This window comes from Asparagus officinalis, chromosome 10, assembly GCF_001876935.1.
Source record: "Asparagus officinalis chromosome 10, Aspof.V1, whole genome shotgun sequence".
Classification (NCBI taxonomy): Eukaryota; Viridiplantae; Streptophyta; class Magnoliopsida; order Asparagales; family Asparagaceae; genus Asparagus; species Asparagus officinalis.
In genome coordinates this window covers 50,178,931-50,204,991 of record NC_033803.1, presented here as the reverse complement: position 1 = coordinate 50,204,991, position 26,061 = coordinate 50,178,931, and the positions used below count along the sequence as shown (strand labels likewise).

The window sequence follows — 26,061 nt, the reverse complement described above, 5'->3', positions numbered from 1 at the left end:
GATTAACGAGGCAACGAGGCTAACGAACCGTACGCAAACAATGGAATACATCCATTCGCATGCGGAATCAAGCTAACAGTTCGGTGAGTCAACGAGTCATCCAACCATAGAACGGATTCGAACTCAAACACCATAGTGGATTTACTGCTAAATCAGGATCCAGACACCAAATCAGAGTCCAGATCAACAATAAAACTCGGATAAACCGCAAAACCGGACAACGGACACAACGGCGAAGCCCGGCCAAAAGATGAGTCACCCGGGTGGCTCGGCGGCCGAGCCACCCCATGGGGTGGCCGAGCCACCCCATGGTGGCTCAGTGGCCGAGCCACCCATGGGTGGCCGGCCACCTGTGCCAAGGCACAGGTTCGAGTGCCTATAAATAGGCTAGGCATGGCTCATTTTGAAGGGTTGGAATTTTTGACGGCGAAGCTCTGCTGAATTGAGATCTAAACCTTGGAGATTTGAAGCTTTGAAGACTTACTTTTTTAGATCCGGTGCTCGGCGATCGTCCACGTCAAAAGAGGCAGGAGTTCGAGAGGGATCGGATCTGAGATCTACGCGGTTACACTCCGGATCAAAGCTTGGCCTTTGATCCCGAGAAGGCTACTATTTCCTTGGTGAAATAGTACCCCCCGGCTATTATTTCCTTCGTGAGATAACACCCGTTATACCGTGTAGATCCGACCGGATCTAGATCGCGCGTGTTCGTGGGAAAAATTGTGTTCTTCATTGATTTCATTGTTCTCTCAAGTAATTGCTTTTTGTTTACAAAAGATCCGGTCTTTTTATAAGATCCGGTTACAACGAAATCAATGAAAAAAAATAAAAAGATTACAACTTTCTTTTCGAACGAATCATGAGCTCCTGTTTTGCGGTCACTCGCTTGTGTGGGTTCTTTGCCAACGCCGGGGTTAATCCGTGGACCACCGTGCGATCTAGATCCGGTCGGATCTACACGATTTGACGGGTGTTATCTCACTAAGGAAATAATAGCCGGGGGGTACTATTTCACCAAGGAAATAATAGCCTTTAGTTCTCGGGATCAAAGGCCAAACTTTGATCCGAAGTATTACTTCGTGTAGATCTCAGATTTGATTTCTCTCTCTCGAACTCCTGCCTTTTGTGACGTGGATGCTCGCCAAGAACCAGATCTGAATGTCCAAGTCTTCAAGTCTTCAAAACTTCCAAGCTCAGTTCTCAATTCGGCAGAGTTTCGGCTCTCGAAGTTCCAACCTTCAAAAAATGAGCTCAAGCCCTCTATTTATAGGCTCTCAGATCTGTACCTTGGCACAGATCTGGGCCGGCCACCTAGAGGTGGCTCGGCCACCTAGCCACCTCTAGGTGGCTCGGCTTTGGCCGAGCCACCTAGAGGTGGCTCGGTTTTGGCCGAGTCCTCCAGGTGTTGCCGTGTTGTGTCCGTTGTCCGGTTTTACGCTTCGTTAATGATCCGGACTCTGATTTGACAGTCTGAATCCCAATATGGCAGTAAATCTGCCTCGGTGTTTGAGTTCAAATCCGTTCTATGGTTGGATGACTCGTTGACACACCGAACTGTTAGCTTGATTCCGCATGCGAATGGATGTATTCCATTGTTTGTGTACGGTTCGTTAGCCTCGTTGCCTCTCGTTAATCTGCTTCGTTGCGTGTCACTTGGCTTCGGCGTTGTGGACTGACGCTCGTGTTTGGATATGTCGCCCGATGGTTCGTCGGTTTGTGCCGAGCTGTGCTAAGGGACCTATAAGCAATTTTATACGCCTACAGATACCCCCTCCAAAGTATTTCAGCCTCGTTCTTTTATAGAAGAGTCTGGAATACTTTGGATATGATTGTCCCAACCTTTAGTCGGTGTAACGGGACTTTGGAATGGCTTCTGTTCTTGATTCCTTCAAAAGGACTGAACCCTCGGTCGATTTGAAGTTATTTTGATGCTCGATTCGGCTTCAATTTGAATTCTGGTTCAAATTTGGTTCAAACTGGTTCAACCTGGTTCAAGGCTGGTTCAACCTGGTTCAAGGCTGGTTCAGGACTGGTTCAAGACTGGTTCAGACTGGTTCATTCTGGTCTGGTCTGGTTCAGTCTGGTTTGGCCTGGTTCAGCCTGGTTTAGCCTCTTTTGAACTGATTTGGACTGGTCTGGTCTGGTTCAACCTGGTCCGGTCTGGTTCAGGGCTGGTTCAAGACTGGTTCAAGGCTATAAAAGCCTCTTTTCCTTCTCCTTCTAGGGCCGGCCACCCTTTCCTCCTACTTCTTAGATTCCTCTTCCCTCTTGCATCCTTTTTCTCTCAAATCTTTATAATTGCCCTAGATCCATCCCTCCTTTGGATCTTAGGCTGAAAAATACCTCAAAAATCTTCATACAGAAATTCCTCTCAGGCCCCTCGAGCACGTGGTCTGAGCCTCTTTCAAAATTTGATTTTTGTCGGATCTTCGAGCTTTCCCTCAGGTAAATCCTCCACAATTTTAGCATATTTCATGCTTAATTCAATTTATGAACTTGTGGGATCGCATGTGAGGGTTAGGATTATGATTTGGCGCCTCGAGCTCATCTTTCAGGGGGGTAGAATTACAATAAAAAGGGGAATTTTTTCTGGATCTGATCCCCTAATTTATTTCGCAGATTATCATGTCGCGTGTCCCGAGAGGTCGCTCCCCTGCTGTGTCGGCTGATGGCGTGCTTCCCTCGTACGCTGGTGAGCTATTTTTTGGTATATTTGGAAATTTACAAATTAGTCCTCTTTTTTCTGGAAATTTGTAAATCAGTCCTTTTTTTTATATCCCCACGTTGTTCTCCTTGGTGAGGCAATCGGGAAGAGCCTTGATTCTCCTTGGTGAGGATCGACGCTTTAAAGATGGGCTTTGCTTGGCAAGTTCAAATCTTCCGGTATATTGGGGCGATTTCGTGTTATTTTACACTTTGTAGGTCGGTGTATGTTACCACGTTATTTACGTGATGATGCATACCGTTCTTCCAGTGTAAGACACTCAAAATCGTCTCTCCAATTACCCCGTGGATGATCTTATTTCGCTCTTTTATAAGACGGATTTAATTCATGGATAATTTTCTGACTCTATCCTTGCTTTGTTGCAGCCGAGTTCCCTACGGAGGTTTTCTCTTTGGTTTCTGCCAGACAGGCTATTGGTCCACTTCCTCGGTTGAATTCCCACGATAGGAGGACGGTGAGACCCGAAATCATCCTGATATCCGATGATGAAGGGGAAGAGGATCCCATTGCTGCAATTATGCCTAGCCCAGAATTTGTCCTCCCGGTCCCTGAATCCGTGCAGGGCATCCTCCAAGAATTAGAGAAAGTCATGCAACAAACGGCCAGATTTTATGATTTGCTCCCTTTCATAACAGATAGTCTTAAAGACATTCAGCATGTAGGTGGCCTCTGGCTAGCTGGACGATGTGAGTTAAGGTTGACTTGCTTAGAGGAACTCATGTATCGTTTGGAAGAGCTAGTACACTACGACCCACATAATGAGGTCACACCGCTCATGATCGATGCTCAGATTCAGAGGATGCACGAGCGTAAGGCCCGAGCGAGACACATATCAGAGCAAGAAATCATCGTTGCGAACTTGTACGAACGGCAACGTCGTCTGCGAACTAAGATAGATGCTTATAACAGCATTGCTAATAGGACAGGGATTAGGACCGTCCAAGGGGAGAGGACTCTAAAAGATTTTGAATTCGAGAGGACCAGAGTTCAAAATGTTTATAGAGGAGAACTGGAGGCTCTTCGCCAATTTAAGCCCTACCTCGATTCCAAGATAAATTTGATTAGGGACATAGGATGTCCGGATCTGGCGACGGCTATGGTTGATGACCTTGATCGCTTAGAGCGTGAGCTTCAGATGTTTCATGAGCTCCGGGATACAGGTGCCTCTTCATTCGTTGCTGCCGAGTTGGATGCTCGCTTACAGACATGGCGCAGTACTCGGATGGTTGCCGAGCTCGAGATTCAGGTGCAGCGGGGCCGCATAGATCGAGTTGAGGCTGATCTTGCCACTAGATCATCTTCCCTTGAGGAGCTTGATTCTCAGATAGATCAGCTCCGACGAGAACTCCGTGAGAAGGAAGACGCGAAGATGCAAAATCAGCAAGCACATGCTGCTTTATCTGATGAGCTGAAGTCCTTGAAGCAGACACTGGCTGAGACAGAGGAGGTTGCTGTGAGGACTTTAGCCGCGAACGAAGAGTCTGTCAGAGCTGAGTTGCAGGAGGAGCTTAGACGCTCTTATGATGAGAAGCTGTCTGAATTCAGTCAGCAGGTTCTTAGCCATGGGCTTGATGTATGATTTTATTTGCTGAAAACCTTGACATTTGATTCTCTTTAGTGGACCTGATTTTTGTCTTTATCTTTATTATGATTCCTCATTCCGTTTGAAATGATTGACCATAATACTCATAGGATTTTTGGCAAACCCCCAGCCTTCAACGGGTTTGATTAGCCTTTACCGACTACCGTTTGAGTCGGGCTAGCATGCGGATTATCGGAATCCGTTCCGCATGTAACGTTGTGCTAAGGGAATGAACTCCCTTAGACTTCGTGCTATGATGTCGAATACATAGACTTCGCCATTGTTACGGGAATAGGCTACCCGGCGACACGTGTTAGGTGTTGACTTTAGGATTTTTGGCTAACCCCCAGCCTTCAACGGGTTTGATTAGCCTTTACCGACTACCGTTTGAGTCGGGCTAGCATGCGGATTATCGGAATCCGTTCCGCATGTAACGTTGTGCTAAGGGAATGAACTCCCTTAGACTTCGTGCTATGATGTCGAATACATAGACTTCGCCATTGTTACGGGAATAGGCTACCCGGCAACACGTGTTAGGTGTTGACTTTATCCCTACTTAGGTTTCGGGATAAAATATCCCAGACTGGTCTTTTGGTGTCTTTTTCTACGGCGAAAGACTAAACCGGCGACGCGTGTTAGGCGTCGGCATATCCTTTCTTAGGATTCAGGATGAAATTCCCCATGCGTGTAAGGCATGGATTTTGGTGTTATTAATAACAACCTGCCGCAATGTTGAATATGCGGACGAGTGTTCTTTTTAACGGTTAAGAGCTAACCGGCAGCGCGGGTTAAGCGCAGACTTATCCTTGCTTAGGTTTCAGGATAAAATACCCCAGAATCAGACTCTGGTGTCTTTTTGTGCGGGAAAAGACTAAACCGGCAGCGCGTGTTAGGCGCAGACTTATCCCTGCTTAGGATTCGGGATAAACTTCCTAGGATGAATCCTAGATTGATAGATTCTTAGAAAAGGTTGGTGCGGGAAAGGAAGAATTTTATATTCTATTTCCCGGTCTTCTTTTAGGGTGAAGGCGAACCCGAATACAAGGAAGGAAGAATTTTATATTCTATTCCCTGATTCTGGAAAGGAAGAATTTTATATTCTATTTCCAGCGCAAAAGAAACTAGAAGTGGGATCTCCACTCTGAGAATCTGGAAGATCTAGATAAACTTACATTTTATAGGACTGGTTATCTAATCTGAAAATGAATTCTTCGTTTATCGAAGTGGAATTTCAACTTTGGCTATAACCATGGGAAGGCTTGACCAAAGAGAAAGAGAAGGGAGTTCTTTCGTTTATCGAAAGGAGACTCCGAACTGAAGGTGGACCTCTTGTTCATGAAAAGAGTCAAGAGGGCCAGAAAGACATTTTTTTGGTGGACCCACTGTCAATTGGAATTGATCCGTGAGGGATTTTGGTGGTGAAAAATGATTTTGGGTTATCCTCTAGAATATTAAGTGTAATATTCTTCAAGGAACTTCCTGGTAAATGGGTTATCCTGAATGTACTAGGGATAGTACTTTTTCAGGAACTTCCCATTTATTGGCATTAATTGCCTGGCGCCCTCTTGAGTAATCAGGCGATATGCGCCGTTTGAGTAGACTGTGTCTATCACAAACGGCCCTTCCCATTTGGGTTCAAATTTACCTTTCTTCTTGGAGTTGAGGATTATCGGTCGGCGAGCAGCGAGGACCAGATCTCCTTCCTTGAAGCTTATCTGTCGGACTCTCTTGTTAAAAGCCCTAGATATTCTGGCTTGATACAACTCATTCTGTCGTCATCTCGGTTGCGAGAGCGATCCGAAGGGATGGGATTTGAATCTCCAATGGTAGCACAGCTTCACATCCGTATACCAACGAATATAGGGTGGCCCCTGTGGGTGTGCGTATGGTGGTGCGATAAGCCCAGAGTGCTTCACCGAGTTTATCGTCCCAGTCTCGTTTATTGGTCTTCACGAGCTTTGACAAAATCTTATTGATCGTCTTGTTGAACGCCTCAGCTAATCCATTCGTTGCGGGATAATAAGCTGTCGACGAAACATCTTCAATTTTGAACTTATCACAAAACCTGACGAAGGTGTTGCTTATGAACTATGGACCGTTGTCATGAATGATCCGTCTTGGCACGCCGTGTCTGTAGATGACATGATGTTTGATAAAACTGATGACGTTATTCGTCTTCACTTCTCTAAGCGGGATCGCTTTGTAGATGACATGATGTTTGATAAAACTGATGACGTTATTCGTCTTCACTTCTCTAAGCGGGATCGCTTTAGCCCACTTTGAAAAGTAATCCGTGATTACGAGAATGAATCGATCACATTTGACTGAAGGGGAAAAATGGGACCGACAATGTCCATGCCCCATGTCTCAAACGGCCAAGACGTGGTTGACGTGTGTAAATGCTCTGGTGGTTGATGCATATAATTTGCATGTATTTGACAAGCATGACACTCTCGGGCGTATTCGATCGCGTCACGAACCATTGTTGGCCAAAAATATCTCATTCTCCTGATGCGGTCATACAGTTTGGGACCGGGCTGATGCGCACCACATTCTCCTTCGTGTGCTTCCTTAAGAACTTCTTCTGCTTCTTTGTTCGAAAGGCATCGGAGTAACAAACCATCGTACCCTCTACGGTATAACATATGGGTCTCGGTATTATAGAAGAATCTTGGCGCTCTTCGGCGGATTGATTCTCTTTCTTTTACATGCTCTGGCAAAATACCATATTGGACGTAGTCAATGATAGGAAAGCGCCAATCTCGGGACTCAGACCCAATTTGGGTTGAATTCACCTCCTTGGCGTTTATGTTTCCGTCATCTTCTTCTTCAATATCCATATCGTATATGGGTATGCAGAGCTGATGCGTCCTTACTGTGACTAATAGTTCAGTTTCAGGAGGCTGCGCAAGTGATACCGCTAGTGGTGCCAGTGCATCCGCATAAGCGTTCTGGAGATGAGGGATGTATTCAATAAAGAATTCTTTAAAATATTCTGCCATTTTGATGACTTCCTGGTGGTACGGGATCAGGTCTTGGTTCCTGACTTCATACTCTCCACGGACTTGGTTGACTATCAATTGAGAATCCCCGAAAGCTTCGAGATATTCAACCCCCAGTTCTTTGGCGAAACTAAGTCCAATGAGAAGTGCGTTGTACTCAGCTACGTTATTGGAACACGGACTAGTCAATGAATAGGCCCGAGGCATCACATGCTTCCCCGGGGAAATTAAGACAACCCCAACCCCGGAGGAAACTGTAGAACCTCCCGGGGTTATTACCCTATTAACTGCCCTCGAAGCACCATCAAAGTATAATTGCCATACTTGTTGGTGCGATGTGGTGTTAACCTCGTGGGTTTCAGTGGTCGGGTTTGTCGCCAGAAGATCACAAATCGCTTGTCCTTTGATCGACTTCTGATGTTTGAAGTGCAAATCATATTGGGACAAGAGAAGGGCCCACTTTGCTAACCGCCAATTCATAGAGGCCGGTTGCGTCATAAATACCCGTACTGGATTAACATTGGAAATGACGTAAATCGTCTGGCCGACCAGGTAATGCCGCATCTTTTACATTGCAAATACTAATGCGAGGCATTCTTTCTCAATCATCGGATATCGAGACTCGGTGCCTACCAAGGTCCGACTTAGGTAATAGACTGCCTGTTCGTGACCATTATCATCGTCTTGTGCTAGTAAGGCACTTATCGAGTGGTTCATCGCCTTGATGTAAATCAAGAACGGTCTACCTGATTTTGGTGCAACGAGAACAGGAGGATTCGCTAGATATGTTTTGATATCTTCGAATGCTTTTTGGCAGGCGTCGTCCCAGATAAATGACACGCCTTTCTTGTTTAGCTTGGAGAACGGTTGGCACTTCCCAGAAAGATTCGAAATGAACCGCCGGATGTAAGCTAAACGCCCTTGCAATCCTCTGAGCTCTCTTAGATTTCTAGGGGGTTGCAGTTCATGTATCGCCTTCACCTTATCAGGATCGATATGTATACCTTTAGTGGTGACGACGAACCCAAGGAATTTTTCGCTGGACATTCCAAGGAAGGATTTAGTGGGGTTCATCTTCAATTGATGACTCCGCATGAGATCGAACATCGTCTTCAAGTCCTTGATGTGATCTTCTTTGTTGCGGCTTTTTACAACCAAATCATCAACGTAGCACTCGACTGTTTTCCTGAGATGTTCTTGGAAAATCTTAGTCATTGCTCGCTGGTACGTGGCGCCTGCATTCTTTAGACCGAAAGGCATCACCGTGTAGCAAAAGACACCAAGGGGCGTTCTGAACGCTGTATGCTTCTCGTCATCTGGGTGCATCTTGATTTGGTTATATCCTGAAAAACCATCCATAAAAGACATTCTCTCAAACCCGCATGTATTGTCGATAATGACATCCGTGATTGGGAGAGGGAAATCATCTTTCGGACATGCTTCATTCAGGTTCCTGAAGTCGATGCAAATCCTGATTTTGCCATTCTTCTTCATGACGGGAACGATGTTGGCTAACCAGTCTGGATGTTGTTCCTCTCGGATAAATCCTGATTCGATCAACTTCTTAACCTCTGCCTCAATGGCTTCCATAATCTGTGGATGAAACCGTCTTTGCTGTTGTTTGACAGGTTTGGCATCCGGCTTGATATCGAGGCGGTGCATTGCCACATTAGGGTCGAGCCCTGGCATATCTTCATAGTTTCACGCGAAGACGTCAATATATTCCCTGATGAGGGCAACTAATTCCTCCTTCTCATTTGAGGGAAGACTATCGCCGATGAATATCGGCTTTGGGTTGGCTTCGTCGCCCATGTTAACTTGGACTATTTTATCTTCAGTGGGGGGTTCTCTCTGTTCGAACCTATCACCATACTGCATGTTCAGGTGATGAACCCACGGGTCTTCTCATGTTGGCATTTGATCGTCGTCTTCCATTGTGGACGGATCAGTTGTAGCCATGTTCGCCATTAGGGCTTTGAAAGCCTCCCCTAGACTTGTATCCGAGTCCCATTCTGAAGAATCTGGTGGGTGCCCATCTCTATATTGCCCAGATGATTGGTCATTGATTAACCAGCAACATTCGTCTTCTGAAAAAGATTCATACCCTAACCCTCGTTTGTATTTATAATAATCGTCCGGTTTCCCTTTTGGTACATATGCCGCTTTGGCTGGAATACGAGGACCTCGATCGAAGTATAGACCTTCTCCGAGTGTGAAATCATATCCTTGTTTTTCCATGAGTTTGCGCGCTTTCGGACTGTACTTAGATAAATGCCGACCATGTTTGTCATCATCCTCATCTTCTCTTAGGAAATGATCTGGTAATGGAGAGCTTTTTCCTTTACCGTAAATTACTTCTTTTGCACCTCCTATTTTGTTCGGGATGACCAGGGTTGTTCCGAAGGAATGTTGAAGGCGTTCCTTTGTTATGTAGGACGATCGAAGCGGCAGATACAAATCAGGATTATCATACAACTCTTTCATCACATCATCAAGAGACAAGGAGTACTCCAAATCGTTATTTATTTCATTATTGGCAAGTTGCCAGTTACAACTTCCCTCTGACGATTGTTCATCGTCAAGGTTGATTACCAAGGGTACAATGTCGTTTAAAACATAACCTCCATTGTAATCAAATCCGGCTTCGGTATCAGCTTCTTCTCCGCTGTCCGTGCCATGGGCCGATGATTCAGTATCGGATTCGTTACCATAAAGGAGAGAATCAGTGAAATAATTCTCATACCCTTTGAATGGTTGCTTATCCGCGACCACCGTCCTAACCTTATTATCAGTGTCGACATACTTTAAACACTGATGGAGTGTGGAGGGAATTATAACATTACTATGGATCCAAGGCCGACCCAATAGTAAGTTATATGAAGTCTCGGCATCGATCACATAACATGTGACTTCTGTCTTCAAATCTCCCATTTGACACTTTACCCAGATTTTACCCAAAGGTCTTGACCCGCTAGTGTTGAATCCGTAGATAACAGTGCCCGTGGATGCCAACTTGCTAACTGGAATACCGGGGAAATGCATCAAGCGAAGCGGCATAATACTCACAGCAGAACCCGGATCCACTTGGATTCGGTTGACTTTGCTGGAGCCGATGTACCCGATGAAATATAGCGGTCGATCGTGGTTCGAATTCTTCGTCTGCATATCTTCTTTGGTGAAAGTAATGCAGGGAAGGTTCTTAGTCGCTATATTGCAGTGTTGACTCAGCGGTTCTAGCCCTTCAGGCACCGGTTTGATTTGAGTCAGAAACACCTCTGAATTGGCCAAAGCTTCTTGCAAGGCCTCCCTGGTTTCCTTAGACAACCGCAGCAACTCATACAGCGTTATCCGTGCTGGAATGTTGGCTAGTTGAGCCATAATATCGAAGCTGTGCGGAGTGTTTGAGCTTTCCGGTTTATCTCTTCCAATCGGACGACTGAAACGAGACTGCTTCGGATTTTGAACCTCCTGGGGCCTCTTTTCATTCTGTTTATCAACCGGCTGTCGTCGAGCTTCTTCAACCAGTTTAGGAACCGTAATCACACCCAACTCCGTGAGAGTTTTGGCTGGTCCTCGTTTAGTCACCCCCTGCTCAGCTAACTGATCACCAGGAGATGGGTTTAGTCACCCCCTGCTCAGCTAACTGATCACCAGGAGATGGGTACTTGAAGTGATACTCATTTCCACTCCGGGTCGCAAAAACTTCTTGTGAGATGGGTACTTGAAGTGATACTCATTTCCACTCCGGGTCGCAAAAACTTCTTGTTCTTCTTCGGAGAGAGGGAAAGCTAGGATTCTTTCGTCATCTTCTCCTGGGATAGTAGAGACTCCGCAGCAAGATTTCCCTTTCCCTTTTGACTTCTTCTTGGATGACGATCTGGCCCATTGTTCATCTTCAATCAGGTCGGGGTGAACCCAGAGGATTTTGCCATTTGGGGCTGTATGTGGCACAAGTCCTTTTTAGCGCTGTCCATGCGGGTCGTCGTTGACTATCTTCATTCCCACTTTGGTGATGCGTTTTGGTTCAAACCACGCTGTGGGCACTGATCCAAAGCTGATTGACACTGCGTTCGCTCCGACATTTTTGGACGGCTTTGGGGTTATGACACCTACATCGATTAACGCCTGGATCTTGTCCTTGAGGTGGTAGCACGACTTGGTAGGGTGATGGACCACTCTATGGTATGCGCAATACTTCGGATCCGTCACTTTGCTAGCCCCTTCTTGATCTACAATCGCCGGCAGCTGGATTTTGTTATTCTCCAACAGGTACTTAAAGATGCCGGGAACTTCGTCATCCTTGAAGGAATACACTTTAGGAAACCTCGGCTCCGAAGATTTCTGCTTCTGAGGCCGTTGTTGCCATTGCCCCCGAGATTGTTGTGGTGCTTGTTGCTGCTGCTGTTGCTGAGGTTGCAATTGGAAAGTTTGATTAGCATCAACTGCATTAGCATGTGCCTTACCTTTCCCTCGTGGGACGAAATTTTGCTGTGGAGCATTCGTCGCCTGTTGGCCTCTCTCTGCCTTCTTCCATCTGAGGAACCGCTCGGCTTGCTCTCCTCGGACATTCAGATCCTTCCATGTCTTGGATAGTGCTGTCCCCATTGCTTCCAACACGTCCAACGCGAGGTTGTTGTGGCAAGTCTGGAGAATGAATTCCTCGGTGATTGGGTCCCGACAGTTCATCGCCCTGTTCCCGAACCTTTTGATAAAGGTGTCAACCAATTCCCCGTCTTTCTGCTTCTCGTCCAGCAACGACCCGATGGATATCTCTGTGTCGTCGTTGAAGAAATTAGCGAGGAATTTAGTCTCCATGTCGTCCCAGCTATTCACGCTTCCTGGCTTGAGGCGACGATACCAATCGAAGGCAGCTCCACGAAGAGTGCCAACGAAGGACCGTACCATCAGAGGCTCATTACCAGAGATAACCCCCAGGTGTGATTTGAAGTAAATCAAATGCTGAGTGGGTGAACCCATCCCATTAAACGGTGTGAAGTTAATTAGGTTGAACTTCGTCGGATATGGGATAGATTCCCACTCTCTTGGGTATGGACAAGGAATGCCCGTCTTTTTCGTCTCTGGAGCGGAAATCAATGTATTGATTTTGCTCTCGAGGTTTTTAATTTTCAGGCTTTCATCTGTGTTTTCGCTAGCATTCTCGTTACCACCCCCTACATTGACGGGAGGATTAGTGGCATTGTGAACTTCATTCGCATTCGTCTCCTCATCTTCTTGATGAACCTGGTTACGACGACTTGGTTCGCCTTGCTGGTTCGCCAGTGCTTGAATTTGTTGCTCATGCATTTCTCTCATATTCTGCATGGCCATCTGCATTTCGAACCTGAAGGTTTCCTGTTGTTTAGCCATGGCTTCTTTGAGCATCTTGGCCACTTGTTCTGCACTTATCATAAGTGCCTCGTGGGGTTGCCCCTCGCTGGATACTGTGTTGTCAGATGCGACCGCCGAACCGGCATCCGACTCTTCATCTTCTGAAGGTACCCTTGTCCGAACCCTACCGTAATTTTTTCGTTTGATGGCTCCAGACTGTAGACGGGTTATACGCTGGGATGCTTTCAGAATCGACTCGAGATTATCCCGTGCCGATGTCCCTCTGCTGGTCATGTTAGTGGTGACTCTCGGAAATTCTCCGTCTTCAACCACCGTTCTTCTTCGTCGGAAACGCCTAGGCCTTGGTTTTGGTGTTTCGGTGCTGAGCCTTTTGAAAACCGAAACTCTTTCGGGGACCGTCTTGATGCAGTTACACTCAGATAATACCGCCCGAATGAGTTTGGAACAAGGGCATTGAGTCTCTGGTCTTTAAGGACTCCTCTTCCTGGTTTTCCTCGTGTTCCCATCACAATAGTATAACTCGTCGGCTTGACGGTCGGAGTAACCTATCGTGTGTTGGCACGACTTCTCAGGTATAACACTATCGTCATCGGACTATAATGTTTCTTTCTGAGGGCGAGCTGCCTTCTTTGGGCTTTCAAAAGTTACACGCCTCGAAACATGCCTTTGTGGGTGTGAATTGTCAGCGGGCTCCTGGACCTCAATGCGCAAATTGGTGCGCGTAGCTACCATGATTTCTTTGGCATGTTGAGGATGGCGGCGACCCCCAGCATGTTGAGTCGTCCGGGGCTTCTTCATCGCTCATCGGGAAGTGGACCGAGGCACTCCAAAACTGGCTTCTTCTTTCGGGATGATTCTGCATGATCTCCCAGAGAAATTATTGGAATTACCGGCGACTTGGGTTGATTCGCCGGTGGTTGAACTTTTGTTGGAGGTTGCTTCGGCCTCCACACTTGGCGGGTTGATGGCGGCTTTTTGGCCACTCTTTCTTCCTCCAATTTCTTGGCCTCCTGCACAAGAATTTTTGCTTGTGCGAGTAACGTGCGGCGTTTGTGAATCCGCTCTTCAAGTGTCGAACGGTTCCATTTGACCCGGATCCATTCGTTCGTTGGCGGCTTGGAGGAGCTACCATTCTTCAGTTGTTGAGGCTGTTTGCCTCTCCTGTTCTTCAGATCCGCGTGATAGCGGACTCCGTCGGTGGACTCCATCGCTTTCGCGAGTTGCCGCGCCAAGCGTTGACATCACCTTTGGCGGGCTCTCTTTGAGAGAGTCACAACGCCCTCAATAGTAGAGGCGTCGGCAAGAACAGGTTTGACCTCGCTGGAGGTTGGTGGAACTTCACCTGATGCGACTTTGGCATCAGTTGGGGTGAGAGCTTTGTTGGCATTCTGTACTTCTTCGTACCAACGAACTTTTCTCCTGGAGGAGAACTTCTTGGACTTGCGGGGGGAGATAGATCCGGACGAGGATGACAAATCCGCGGCTGTGACGTGACGATCTCGGCAGCGAGATCGTTGGCTCCCACTGTGGTCGCCAGATTGTTCGCGGGAAAAATTGTGTTCTTCATTGATTTCATTGTTCTCTCAAGTAATTGCTTTTTGATTACAAAAGATCCAGTCTTTTTATAAGATCCGGTTACAACAAAATCAAAGAAAAAAAAATAAAAAGATTACAACTTTCCTTTCGAACGAATCACAAGCTCCTGTTTTGCGGTCACTCGCTTGTGTGGGTTCTTTGCCAACGCCGGGGTTAATCCGTGGACCACCGTGCGATCTAGATCCGGTCGGATCTACACGATTTGACGGGTGTTATCTCACTAAGGAAATAACAGCCGGGGGGGTACTATTTCACCAAGGAAATAATAGCCTTTAATTCTCGGGATCAAAGGCCAAGCTTTGATCCGGAGTATTACTTCGTGTAGATCTCAGATCTGATTTCTCTCTCTCGAACTCCTGCCTTTTGTGACGTGGATGCTCGCTAAGAACCAGATCTGAATGTCCAAGTCTTCAAGTCTTCAAAACTTCCAAGCTCAGTTCTCAATTTGGCAGAGTTTCGGCTCTCGAAGTTCCAACCTTCAAAAAATGAGCTCAAGCCCTCTATTTATAGGCTCTCAGATCTGTGCCTTGGCACAGATCTGGGTCGGCCACCTAGAGGTGGGTCGGCCACCTAGAGGTGGGTCGGCCACCTAGAGGTGGCTCGGCCACCTAGCCACCTATAGGTGGCTCGGTTTTGGCCGAGTCCTCCAGGTGTTGCCGTGTTGTGTCCGTTGTCCGGTTTTGCGCTTCGTTGTTGATCCAGACTCTGATTTGACAGTCCGAATCCTAATATGATAGTAAATCCACCTCGGTGTTTGAGTTCAAATCCGTTCTATGGTTGGATGACTCGTTGACTCACCGAACTGTTAGCTTGATTCTGCATGCGAATGGATGTATTCCATTGTTTGCGTGCGGTTCGTTAGCCTCGTTGCCTCGTTAATCCGCTTCGTTGCGTGTCACTTGGCTTCGGCGTTGTGGACTGACGCTCGTGTTTGGATATGTCGCCCGATGGTTCGTCGGTTTGTGCCGAGCTGTGCTAAGGGACCTATAAGCAATTTTATACGCCTACAGCGCGGTGGTCCACGGATTAACCCCGACGCAGGCGAAGAACCCACAAAAGCGAGTGACCGCAAAACAGGAGCTCGCGATTCGTTCAAGGAAAGTTGTAATTTTTATTTCTTTTTTGATCTCGTTGTAACCGGATCTTATAAAAAGACCGGATTTTTGTAATCGATGGAATCAATGAAGAAGACAATTTTTCCCACGAACAATAGATCATAAGCAAACATTTAAACTTAACAATCTAAAATGTGTGCATTCCCACTTAACCCCTAATTAGACGGAACTAAGTGTTAGTACCCCATTCTAAAATGCGTGCACTCACTATATATATACCTTATGTTCCGAGTGATTAGGAGCTAAGTATTAGTACCCTATTCTAGCATTAAATATAAATGTGGCTGAATAATATAACATAAACATAAATGCATATATGCATACTCAAACATCAATATCTTACCTGCTCAAACATGTGTGAGTAGTCATGACGTACATCCTCCTCACGCTCCCAATAGGCTTCTTTGGCTCCTTGTCGGTTTCACTAAACTTTCACTAACGGAATAACTTTGTTTCTAAGCCTTTTATCCTCTCTAGCAAGAATACAAACCGGGACCTCTACGGTAGTTAAATTATCCTGAATCTCTATCTCTGGTGCATCAATCACTCTCTACTACTCCTCGTCACGCAAATGCTTCTTGAGCATCGAAATATGAAAGATGTTGTGTACACTTGACATCGATGCTGGGAGATCTAATCTATAAGAAACATCTCTAACACGCTTAATAATCTTGAATGGACCAACATATCTCAGGGTAAGTTTTTTCCGTCTACCAAATCGCTGAACGCTCTTCATTAGCGATACTTTCAACATGACTAAATGTCCAATCTGAAACCCCATAGGTCATCGGCTCTGATCCGCGTAGCTCTTTTGCCAACTCTGAGTGGTAAGAATACGCTCTCTAATCAATGTTACCTTCTCTGTAGCCCGCCTCACTAACTCTAGTCCAAGCAATAAGCTATCCTCTGACTTTGCCTAACAAATAGGCGATCTACATGGCCTCCCATACAATGCCTCATACGGTGCCATCTCGATAGTATCTTGATTACTATTATTATAAGCAAATTCAATCGATGGAATGTGGTCCTCCCAACTACCCTGAAATCTATAACACATGCTCGTAGCTAGTCCTCCAACACCTGATTCACCCTCTCTGTCTGACCATCCGTCTGTGGGTGGAAAACGCTACTATATGATAACTGGCTGCCAAAAGAATTCTGGAAACTCCTCCACAAATGAGATGTGAAGATTGAGCCTCAGTCTGATATAATCATCTTTGGGACTCTATGTAAATGAACTATCTTCTGGATGAAGATCCTCGCATACGTCTCCACCGTATAAGTCATCTCCACAGATAAGAAATGCACCGACTTTGTCAATCGTTGTAAAACCCCGTAAATTTAAAAATTTTCATGATAAATAATGATAAATATATTTTATGCTAAAAATAATATATTTTGATGTTTGGGTATGATAAGAATTGATTTAAGATCAATTCAATGTATATTTGTGAATATATGAGTGCAAATGCACAAAACATGCACGAAATGTATATTTGTGAATATATGAGTGCAAATGCACAAAACATGCACGAAGAGAAATCTGGGAAAAATGACCAGTTAAGAGTTTCTATGTTTTAGTGCAAATGCACAAAACATGCACGAAGAGAAATCTGGGAAAAATGACCAGTTAAGAGTTTCTATGTTTTATACAATGATGTAGTTGGAATATAAAAAAATAGAAAATACCAAAGTTGTAGGTCTCTTCAACAGATTTCTAGCAAATCTTAAATCACATCATTCTAAGATCGGATGAGAAAATTACAGCTAAAATACCGAAGGTGATTTTCCCAGTCAGACTAGGTTTCCTGGTTCGGATCAAACAGGTTTGTTTCGGGCTTGCCTCTATAAATACCTATGTTTTTTTACGAAAATTCCTCTTTTTTATCATATCTCTAAAACCTAGTAGCCACCCTCTCCCCTTAAAAATCCTAAATCTTTTTCTTATGAATTTTGAGAGCTTTGTAAAGCATAATACCGACACGAGGGCGAGATCATCGACGTGTGGCAAGGAAGAACGTGTTGTTTACACTTGCAGATTGTTTGTTGTTTGTTTCAGAGGCTTGTACATGATTTTAAGGCAAGATGGCTTTCTCTTTGACTTGTTGTTTCAATTTTTAGACCTATTATGAATTTGCTTAGACTATACTGTGATTTGATTATGTTATGGTATAAAGATTATGATAACTGTGTGGGCTTGTTAATGAATAATATTTAAATAATAATAATATGATAAATAGTTTAAAGGAAAATTATTTTGTAAAAAGGGTTATTTTGAGATATTAAAAAAAAAAGAATATTTTAAAGATTTTTGGAATTATTAATTATAAGAAATAATTTAAAATGAATTACTTTAGAAAAAGATTATTTTCTGAATTATGTAGATGCTGTTTATGATCTATAATTTTTAATTTTGATTATCTGATATGTCATGATATTATTATACATGATTAGTTGCATTGATTGTTCCTTGTTGTGTTTGAGAATCGTTAGGAGTTTATGACTATAGTGATCTGTGTGACGTGAATAAGACCTAGAGGTTTGTGTGTTGTTAACTTAGAAATACAAGAGATATTGGGGTGGAAAGGCTATGTTCATGTAATCGGTTAAGACTGTTGATATATCTTCCTGGCTCGCACCAGTGGATCGGTGTCGCCACTTGGGTAGGTTTGTTCAGTCACAGTGGATCGATGTCGCCACTGGGGTTGGTTGGTTGGGTCAAAGTAGATTGGTGTCGCTACTTTAGTTCATGAATTTATTTGATTGGATGCTCGTAGGGGATATGTGAACAGTCAGTTATCCGATGATATGAACGTTGATTTTGTGTGAGATGTGAACCAGTGACATGTTATAGGATGGCTAGTTGCATGACCTCGTTTCTTTGCTAAGTATGAATTCTTGTGAGATGTAGGTCAGTTGTATTTTCTTTTCATACATAGATCGGGGTTAATATTTAATTATCTACAATTTGAGACATATGCTATATACATGAGGGTTTCCTTGTATGGATTAATTCGCTCGACATACTACATCTCTTGTTGTAGATTTTTAAGTATTAATTCCATCTAGTTGTATGACCCTGTTACTTGGATGATTTCTGATAGCTAGCTGCAAGAGCAACTTGTTACTTGATTGATTTTGTTGGATTTCTAGTTGCACTTCCTTTTGTCAATTCTGTTATCGTATCGTTTTTCGCTTAGGTTTTCGTTCATTCTATTACTTTTGTGGGGTCTTGTCGTGTTCCACGCACACTGACGTACACTTATTTTCTCTGGTGTATGTCAGACTTAGAAGAAGAACAGGTCCAGCTTGGAGATGTACCAGGAGCTAGAGGATCCTCAGCATGAGTGCCTTGCAGACAGAGTTGAAGAATAGGCCGAAGTTCAGTATCTCATCTTAATTGATGATCCTAGTTGTTTTGTAGTCTTTTCTCTTCTATTTTTGTTGAACAATGTATCTCATATTTCTTCAGTATTCATTTGTTCAGTTTGGTATAAGGGCATGTTTGACCCGAATATTATGTTTTGGATGATATTCATTTGTGATATGTATTATTTTATTCCGTGTTGTTCATTATATTCTTGCTATCTGTGATCGAGGACCTATGCCTTTGCATTGTATTTATTTCCAGACGCTTAGCGTATTAGGTTGAGGAGAAATGTTTATTTTTATTTATTCTCCTTGATCTAATACGTTGTGGGCTTGTTCACGTTCTGATTCCTAGGTATTTTAGGAAGCGGGGCGTGACAATCGTTCTACTATCACCCAAATGGAATCATTCCCCTTCTTTGATCTTGGCAACCATACAATAAAATCCATAGAAATATTTTCCCACTTCCACTCTTGAATGGGTAAAGGCTATAGAGTTTCTGCTGGTCTCTGATATTCTGCTTTCACTTGCTGGCAGGTAAAACACTTAGCTACATATTCCGCAATCTCTCTACGCATGCCACTCCATCAAAAATACCTCTACAGGTCCTTGTACATTTTCGTTGTGCCTGGATGCACTATATACCTGGTACGATGTGCCTCATCAAATAATTCTTTCTTCAGCTATGAGTTGTTCGGTATGACAATCCGACCCTTCATCCAAAGGTCTTTATCTGCTTCAATAGTCCAATCAACCTTGGGCTGTTTGGAAATCTCTCCATTTCGGTTTTGAATCCAAAAATCCTCTAGCTGAGCTCTAACCACTTGATCACTCTAAGATGACTGTACTGACATAGCTCCTAAAAATGCGCTGCTCCCGCCAATTTCCAGTCTAAAGTCAAACTGACTGAGGGTGTAAAGATCTCAAAGTAATGAACAACTCAAAGCTGCAAGCCCGCACCGACACTTCCTACTCAATGTATCGGCTACTACATTCTCCTTCCCCGAGTGGTACTGAAGTGCAAACTCATAATCTTTGATAAACACGACTCATCGCCACTGTCTTTGGTTGAGTTTCTTCTGTGAGAAGAGGTATTTTAAACTGTAATGGTCTGTGAACAGCTCAAACTATACTCCATACAAATAATGCCTCCACATCTTTAGTGCAAAGACCACTGCTGCTAGCTCCAAGTCATGCGTGGGGTAATTTTGCTCATGAGTCCTCAACTGCCTCAAAATATAGGCCACAAAGCTCTAGGTCTGCATCAAAATATCTCCAAGACCCGATAATGACGCATCAGTGTAGACAACAAAAGTCTTATCACTGCTCGGAAGAATCAACACCAGCGCTTAAGTCAACTTAGCATTTAAAGTCTCAAAGGCATCTTGGCACTCCGTGCCCCAATCAATCTGTACACCCTTCTTAGTAAGGTGTATAAGTGGCATCGCAATCTTCAAAAAATCCTAAATAAACTTTCTGTAATAGCCCGTCAGACCTAAGAAGCTACGAATCTCGGTAACGGTCTTCAGCGGCTCCCAATCAAGAACGACCTCCACCTTAGCCTGATCTACTGTAATGCCCTCCTGACTGATAACATGGCCCAAAAATCTGACCTCAGATTGCCAAAACTCATATTTTCTAAACTTGACATATAGCTGATGCTCCCGTAAGGTCTGCAATGCCAACCATAGGTGTTGCTCATGCACTGCCTCCAATCTCGAATAAATAAGAATGTCGTCAATGAACACGATAATAAACTGATCTAAGTATGGATGAAAAACCCGATTCATCAAATCCATGAACACCGCGGATGCATTGGTCAGTTCAAATGGCATGACAAGAAACTCGAAAGACCCATATCGAGTCAGAAAGGCAGTCTTGGGAATATCCATCTCCCGGACCCGCAACTGACAATAACCGAAATGAAGATCAATCTTTGAGAAACACTACGCTCCCTGCAACTGGTTGAACAAGTCATCAATCCTCGGTAGTGGATACCTATTCTGGATGTGACCTTGTTCAACTCATGATAATCTATGTACAATCGCATGCTACCGTCCTTTTTCTTTACGAAGAAGACCGACGCTCCTCACAGAGAATGACTCCGGCGAATGAAATCCTGAGATAATAATTCATCTAACTGGATCTAGAGCTCCCTCATCTCAGTAGGCTGAAAGGCCCTATAGGGGGGGAGGGTGAATAGGGTTTATGGACAAATAATATGCAATTAAAAGATATTCCAACAAACCATACACAAATATGAAATGCAATGACAATAAAAGAGAGTAGGGATAGAGATAGTTAGCCAATTGATGACACACAGTATGTTCACGAGGTTCGGTCCGCTGACCTACGTCCCCGCTCCCCACTCTCGAGGAGAATTTCACTACACATCCGGTTTGGAAGCCGAAACTTCTTCTACACAACGATCTTCACCAAGATCTCAGAACCACACAGTAGATCTCCACGAGATCAAGCTCACAATAGTAGTAAATCGAAGAAAAACTCTCTCTTTACAGTAGCCCTATGGCAAGAGAGGAGATTGCAATTGAAGCTTGGGATGTGGGCTTTAAAATAGTGAAAGCAAATGAAAGTTGAAGCTCTTTTAAAACTGATGGGGTATAAATATGTACCAAAAATTACAAGTGCACAACTAATCAAGTTATAGTATAAAGAGTTATCGATCCCACGAGGAAGGTGTATTGTAGGAGAAAATTAGATTAGGTTCTTATGTTGTGTGCGTGACAATTAGGAGTGATGAAAATTATGATTGTGGAGAGATATGATGAGTGTTGTGAATATGTGCAAAAGTCAATAAATGAGATTTTAGATGATAGAAATGAAGAGTAGATGTGATAAAAGAATAAATGAAATCATAAGAAAATAAAAATAAAAGAAATAAAAATCAAGAAACAAATAAGAGAAAATCAAGAACTAAGAAAAAATCAAGAAAGAAAAGATGGAGGATTCAATTAAAGATATGAGAAATCTAGAATTGAATTCTACTAGCTAATTTTAATTATAAAATATGAATTATTCTTTTTTATCATATTTTACTTTAGATTTATTAAGCATAGACTACCAGACCATTTAAGGAAAATATAACCTATCAAATTATCATCTAAGTAAAATTAATATTCATGACAAGAACAACAACTAGATAATAATTCTAGAATTCATAAGCATAACCTATCAAACCACTCAAGATAAGCATAGATTATCAAATTCTTCTACTAATTAGTTCTCTAGTTGATTATCCTATACATGATTATTTTAAGCATAAGTGAATAATTCATACAATATAAAGGAAATAAATCTAATTTCATGTAATTCTAAGATTCTTACAAGAATTAGTTTCACATCTTAAGAAATAAAAACAAGGAATGAAATGAAAAGAATAAGAACTAATTACTACAAGAATTAGTTTCACATCTTAAGAAATAAAAACAAGGAATGAAATGAAAAGAATAAGAACTAATTACAAAGAAAAGAAATAAGAACAAGGAACTTTACACTATGAACAAGAAATAAATCTAACTAAATTGTAAAAGAAATAAAAATGCAAGAAAATAAATATACTCTACAAATTAAAAATGTATAAAATAAAGACAAAAAAATAAATCTACTCTATAAGACATGAATGTAAATCTAAACTAACAAGCAATAAGAAAGAAATTACTAAAAAAATAAAAGAGAAAAATAAAATAAAAACAAACCTTCAAATTGATCTTCATCTCCATCATCATCATCAAATAAAGAGAAAAAAAAATTTAATGTGCTGAAAAAAATTCTTTTATTGATTGCAACAAAAAGTTATAATTTTTGGAAAGTCTTCTCAATTAAGAGTAATCCTCCTCTCCAAATAAAGTTATAAAATTTTTCACACTCTTAATCCCTCACTATCTACCCCTATTTATAGTAAACATCAATGAATATGAGCCCTTGGATCAAGTTCTTATCCAAAACCCTTGAATTTCAGCCATAGGCTTGTAACTAAATAGAGGCATCGATGGGGGTATCGATGCTAGCATCGATACCACCATCGATGCTCCTATCAAAATTCTGACTTCACGGTTAGCTTCGTCTTGTCGAGATAGGTTATTTTTATATATTATATGTTAAATTCTACCTTCCGGATTGGGAGATATCGTCGTTTTTTTTCGGCAAACCATCTTGAATATAATTTCTCTTCATATTGGATTTTTGGTTTTCTCCGACTTCTATAAAAGGTTACAAAATGAGAAAGTTGGAGCCTTTTGGGCTTTTATTCATTATTTCTTCATTAACCTATAATTAAAGATAAAATAATTATTAGTGGTATATTTATTCATGTAAAATAGATAATGAGGGTAAAAAATTATAATAAAAATATGATTATCAAATACCCCCACACCTAAACTTTTGCTAGCCCTTTACCAAAGAAAGAAATTAAAAATCTTAACTCACTTTTGTAGGAATCACGGTTGTATTTAGTGCATACAACAAGCCTTTAAACCCTTAGGTTACCCGAGAGGACGAGTTGTAGTCTCGTGAGAGTTTGTATTGAATATACCCACAAAATTCGGTTAACTTGCCAATCTAAAGAGGTCAGTAAATAACTAAAATTACTTGATAAGTTTAGACAATCTAATTGAAGATAGTTATTACTCAAGAAAACATTTTTATATATAACTTTAAGGTAAATTTCCTAGAAAATCTTCTCATTAAAACATTTTTATATATAACTTTAAGGTAAATTTCCTAGAAAATCTTCTCATTATAGCAATACAAAACCAAACTAAACTTAGAAATTTAATAAATCTTCTCATTATAGCAATACAAAACCAAACTAAACTTAGAAATTTAATTTAAAAGTTTTGAAAAGAATATGCTAACTCTTTATTTTAAATAATTTTCAAGTTGTTTGATCAAAAATATTTTTTAAAACCATATATACAAATATAACTATATATAAAACATTTGTTAGTATTTTTTTAAACTCTTTCTTTCTTGGTTATTTTTTTCTACTTTAACAGGCTTTCTAAGTGACCATTTAACGAGTTTTGGGCTAATGGATCCCAACCCAATTGGGTTTAGGTCATTAAGTATGAAAATACTCCTTAGGCTTAATTACTCAGCCAACTTAGGCTTTATAAGATAGAACCACATTGAATTCAAGAGTTTTTTTTATTTTAGTGCCCATTTTCCGTACTCTTCTTTTGTAATGTTAGTTTTTTTATATATGTGTGTGTATATATATATATATATATATATATATATATATATATATATATATATATATATATTCTAAAAAATATGTAAATCAAGACAACTTAAAAATTTATTTTCAAGTCTAAGTTAAGCATGCAAAAATTTTATTGTTTTAATTAAAAATCTAAGTTAAGGCTTAAGTGAAGTATAGTACTTTGAAATTATTTTTTAAGAAATTTATTTATAGTTATCATAAGCGGTGAACTTGAGTATATAACAAATTAGGGACTAGAAAATTTAAACTTTATCAAATGAATCAGTTATTACTTAACTCTATCAATTTGGCAAGTGACAATATTTTTCTGGTTTTTTTTTTAAGAAACAAATATGATAAAAAATACAACTAAAAAGGTAAAATAAAGAGAAAAATAACTAATTTCCACCCCCACACCTAAATTTTGTATTATCCTCAATGTACACTCTATGATACACAAAGTAATACAGATAAGAAGTAAAGTACTTACATTTGATCGGCTGACTTAGAGGATAAAAATCTGTAAATACCTTTGGTCTGAGGAGGATAAAATCAAAATTTTATTCTCTTTATTTTATTTTATTTTTTCTTTTCTCTTTTTTTTCTTTTTACTATAAAAGAACAAGAAACTCTCAAATGAGAGAAGAATAAATTCTTTTTATTATTATGAAATAAAATAAAACAAACAATGTAGAATGTGAAAGGTTCACCATGAAGAGCTCGTATTCTACATTGAATCCTATCTTATTGCTAAAAATTTTCCCCTGGATTTTAAACAAATTCACAATGATATGATCAATATGTGTGTAAATTCTGAACATTCCAGGGTGTTCAATGATTCTTGCAACAATGTAAGGTAGGTATTATTGGTGTCATGCATTTTAAATTTTTTATTAAACTTAGACTCTTGAATTGTGAAGTTTTGTTTTCTAACAACCAATTCTTTATTAACAATTTACTCAAATCCAAGATTTATGATTGAGGTATAAAAATTTGGTTGTTGTTTATTTTTCAAGAATCTAAGTTCATCAATAAAGAGTTCTTCAAAATTTAGTTTAAAGCAGCAAATGTTTAACACAGTTTTCTTATTCTGACAAACCTGATCTACTTCTTCTAATAACTCAAACTCCTCACCAAAGATTTCCTCAAAACTAAAATCAGACTCGTCTTTTTCATTTTTTGGTCTTTCCTAATAACACATAACTTGAAGAACTGATGGATTAGGATAGGCCATGTCTTCAAAAATTAGCTCAAAAGTATATTAAACGATTAATATTATCCCTAATCCTAATTTGCATGCACCAAAAACAAATTCTTTTTCTAAATTTTTTAAAGAAAAATAAAAGTTAGTTTTTTTTATAATGAGAAGAAAAAGAAGAAAAAAGAAAAATCTAATTAAACAAATCAAAAACAATCACTTTGCAATCACTCTAAACTCTAGAGTTAAGCCTAACTCAGCTAAATTAGCTCCTAACCAAAAATTCCTTAAGTGAAAAGATCAAAGTTTTACTCGGTTAGTTAGTCATTTAAGGATAGTACTTGAGGAAGATCAAAGATTAATTAAGTACCTCGCTCCTTGCGGAGCGCTTACGCAACCCCTAAACCTTACCTTAGACACTAACTAATCCAAGAAAACTTAAATCGGTTCACTTAGGGATTTCTTGTACCTTATTGAGCTTGAATCCTTGGGGGCCAATGTCTATGAGTTTTAAAGAGGCTTGAGTTTATGTAGTGAGGAATTAGTGATTTGTGGGCTAAGCAAAGGGTGATGAAATTCCTCACCTTATCTTGATTAGGGGGTTTTGCCCCTAAGAATATTTTTAAGTGTGTGCCAAATCAAGATGCTCAAATCACTTGGTGAATTCCTACTAATATATACAATTCAACCCTAGGAATTAAAAGTGACTACAAAAGGATGATAAAAAGAAAATCTTTTTTTAATTATTATAGTCAACAATCAAACAAAAGTAAAAAAAGAGCTCTTGTTTAAATTTATTATCTTGTTAGTATTTATTCAAGTGGAGGGTGAAGTTTATTATGGTTGACGTAAAATAAAATATTTTTTCTTTTTTGATCCTAATTGTCGCTAATTTTGATA

General features: G+C 41.3%; 1 protein-coding gene across 1 annotated transcript in view; it reads left to right on the top strand.

Moving 5' to 3' along the window:
• LOC109826724 overlaps nucleotides 1-18,569 on the top strand; it is a 34,415-nt gene extending 15,846 nt beyond the window's left edge. The window contains exons 4-5 of the mRNA XM_020393739.1: nucleotides 3,091-3,383; nucleotides 18,474-18,569. Of these exons, the coding sequence (XP_020249328.1) occupies nucleotides 3,091-3,383; nucleotides 18,474-18,569 (389 nt within the window). The remainder of the gene's footprint in view (nucleotides 1-3,090; nucleotides 3,384-18,473) is intronic.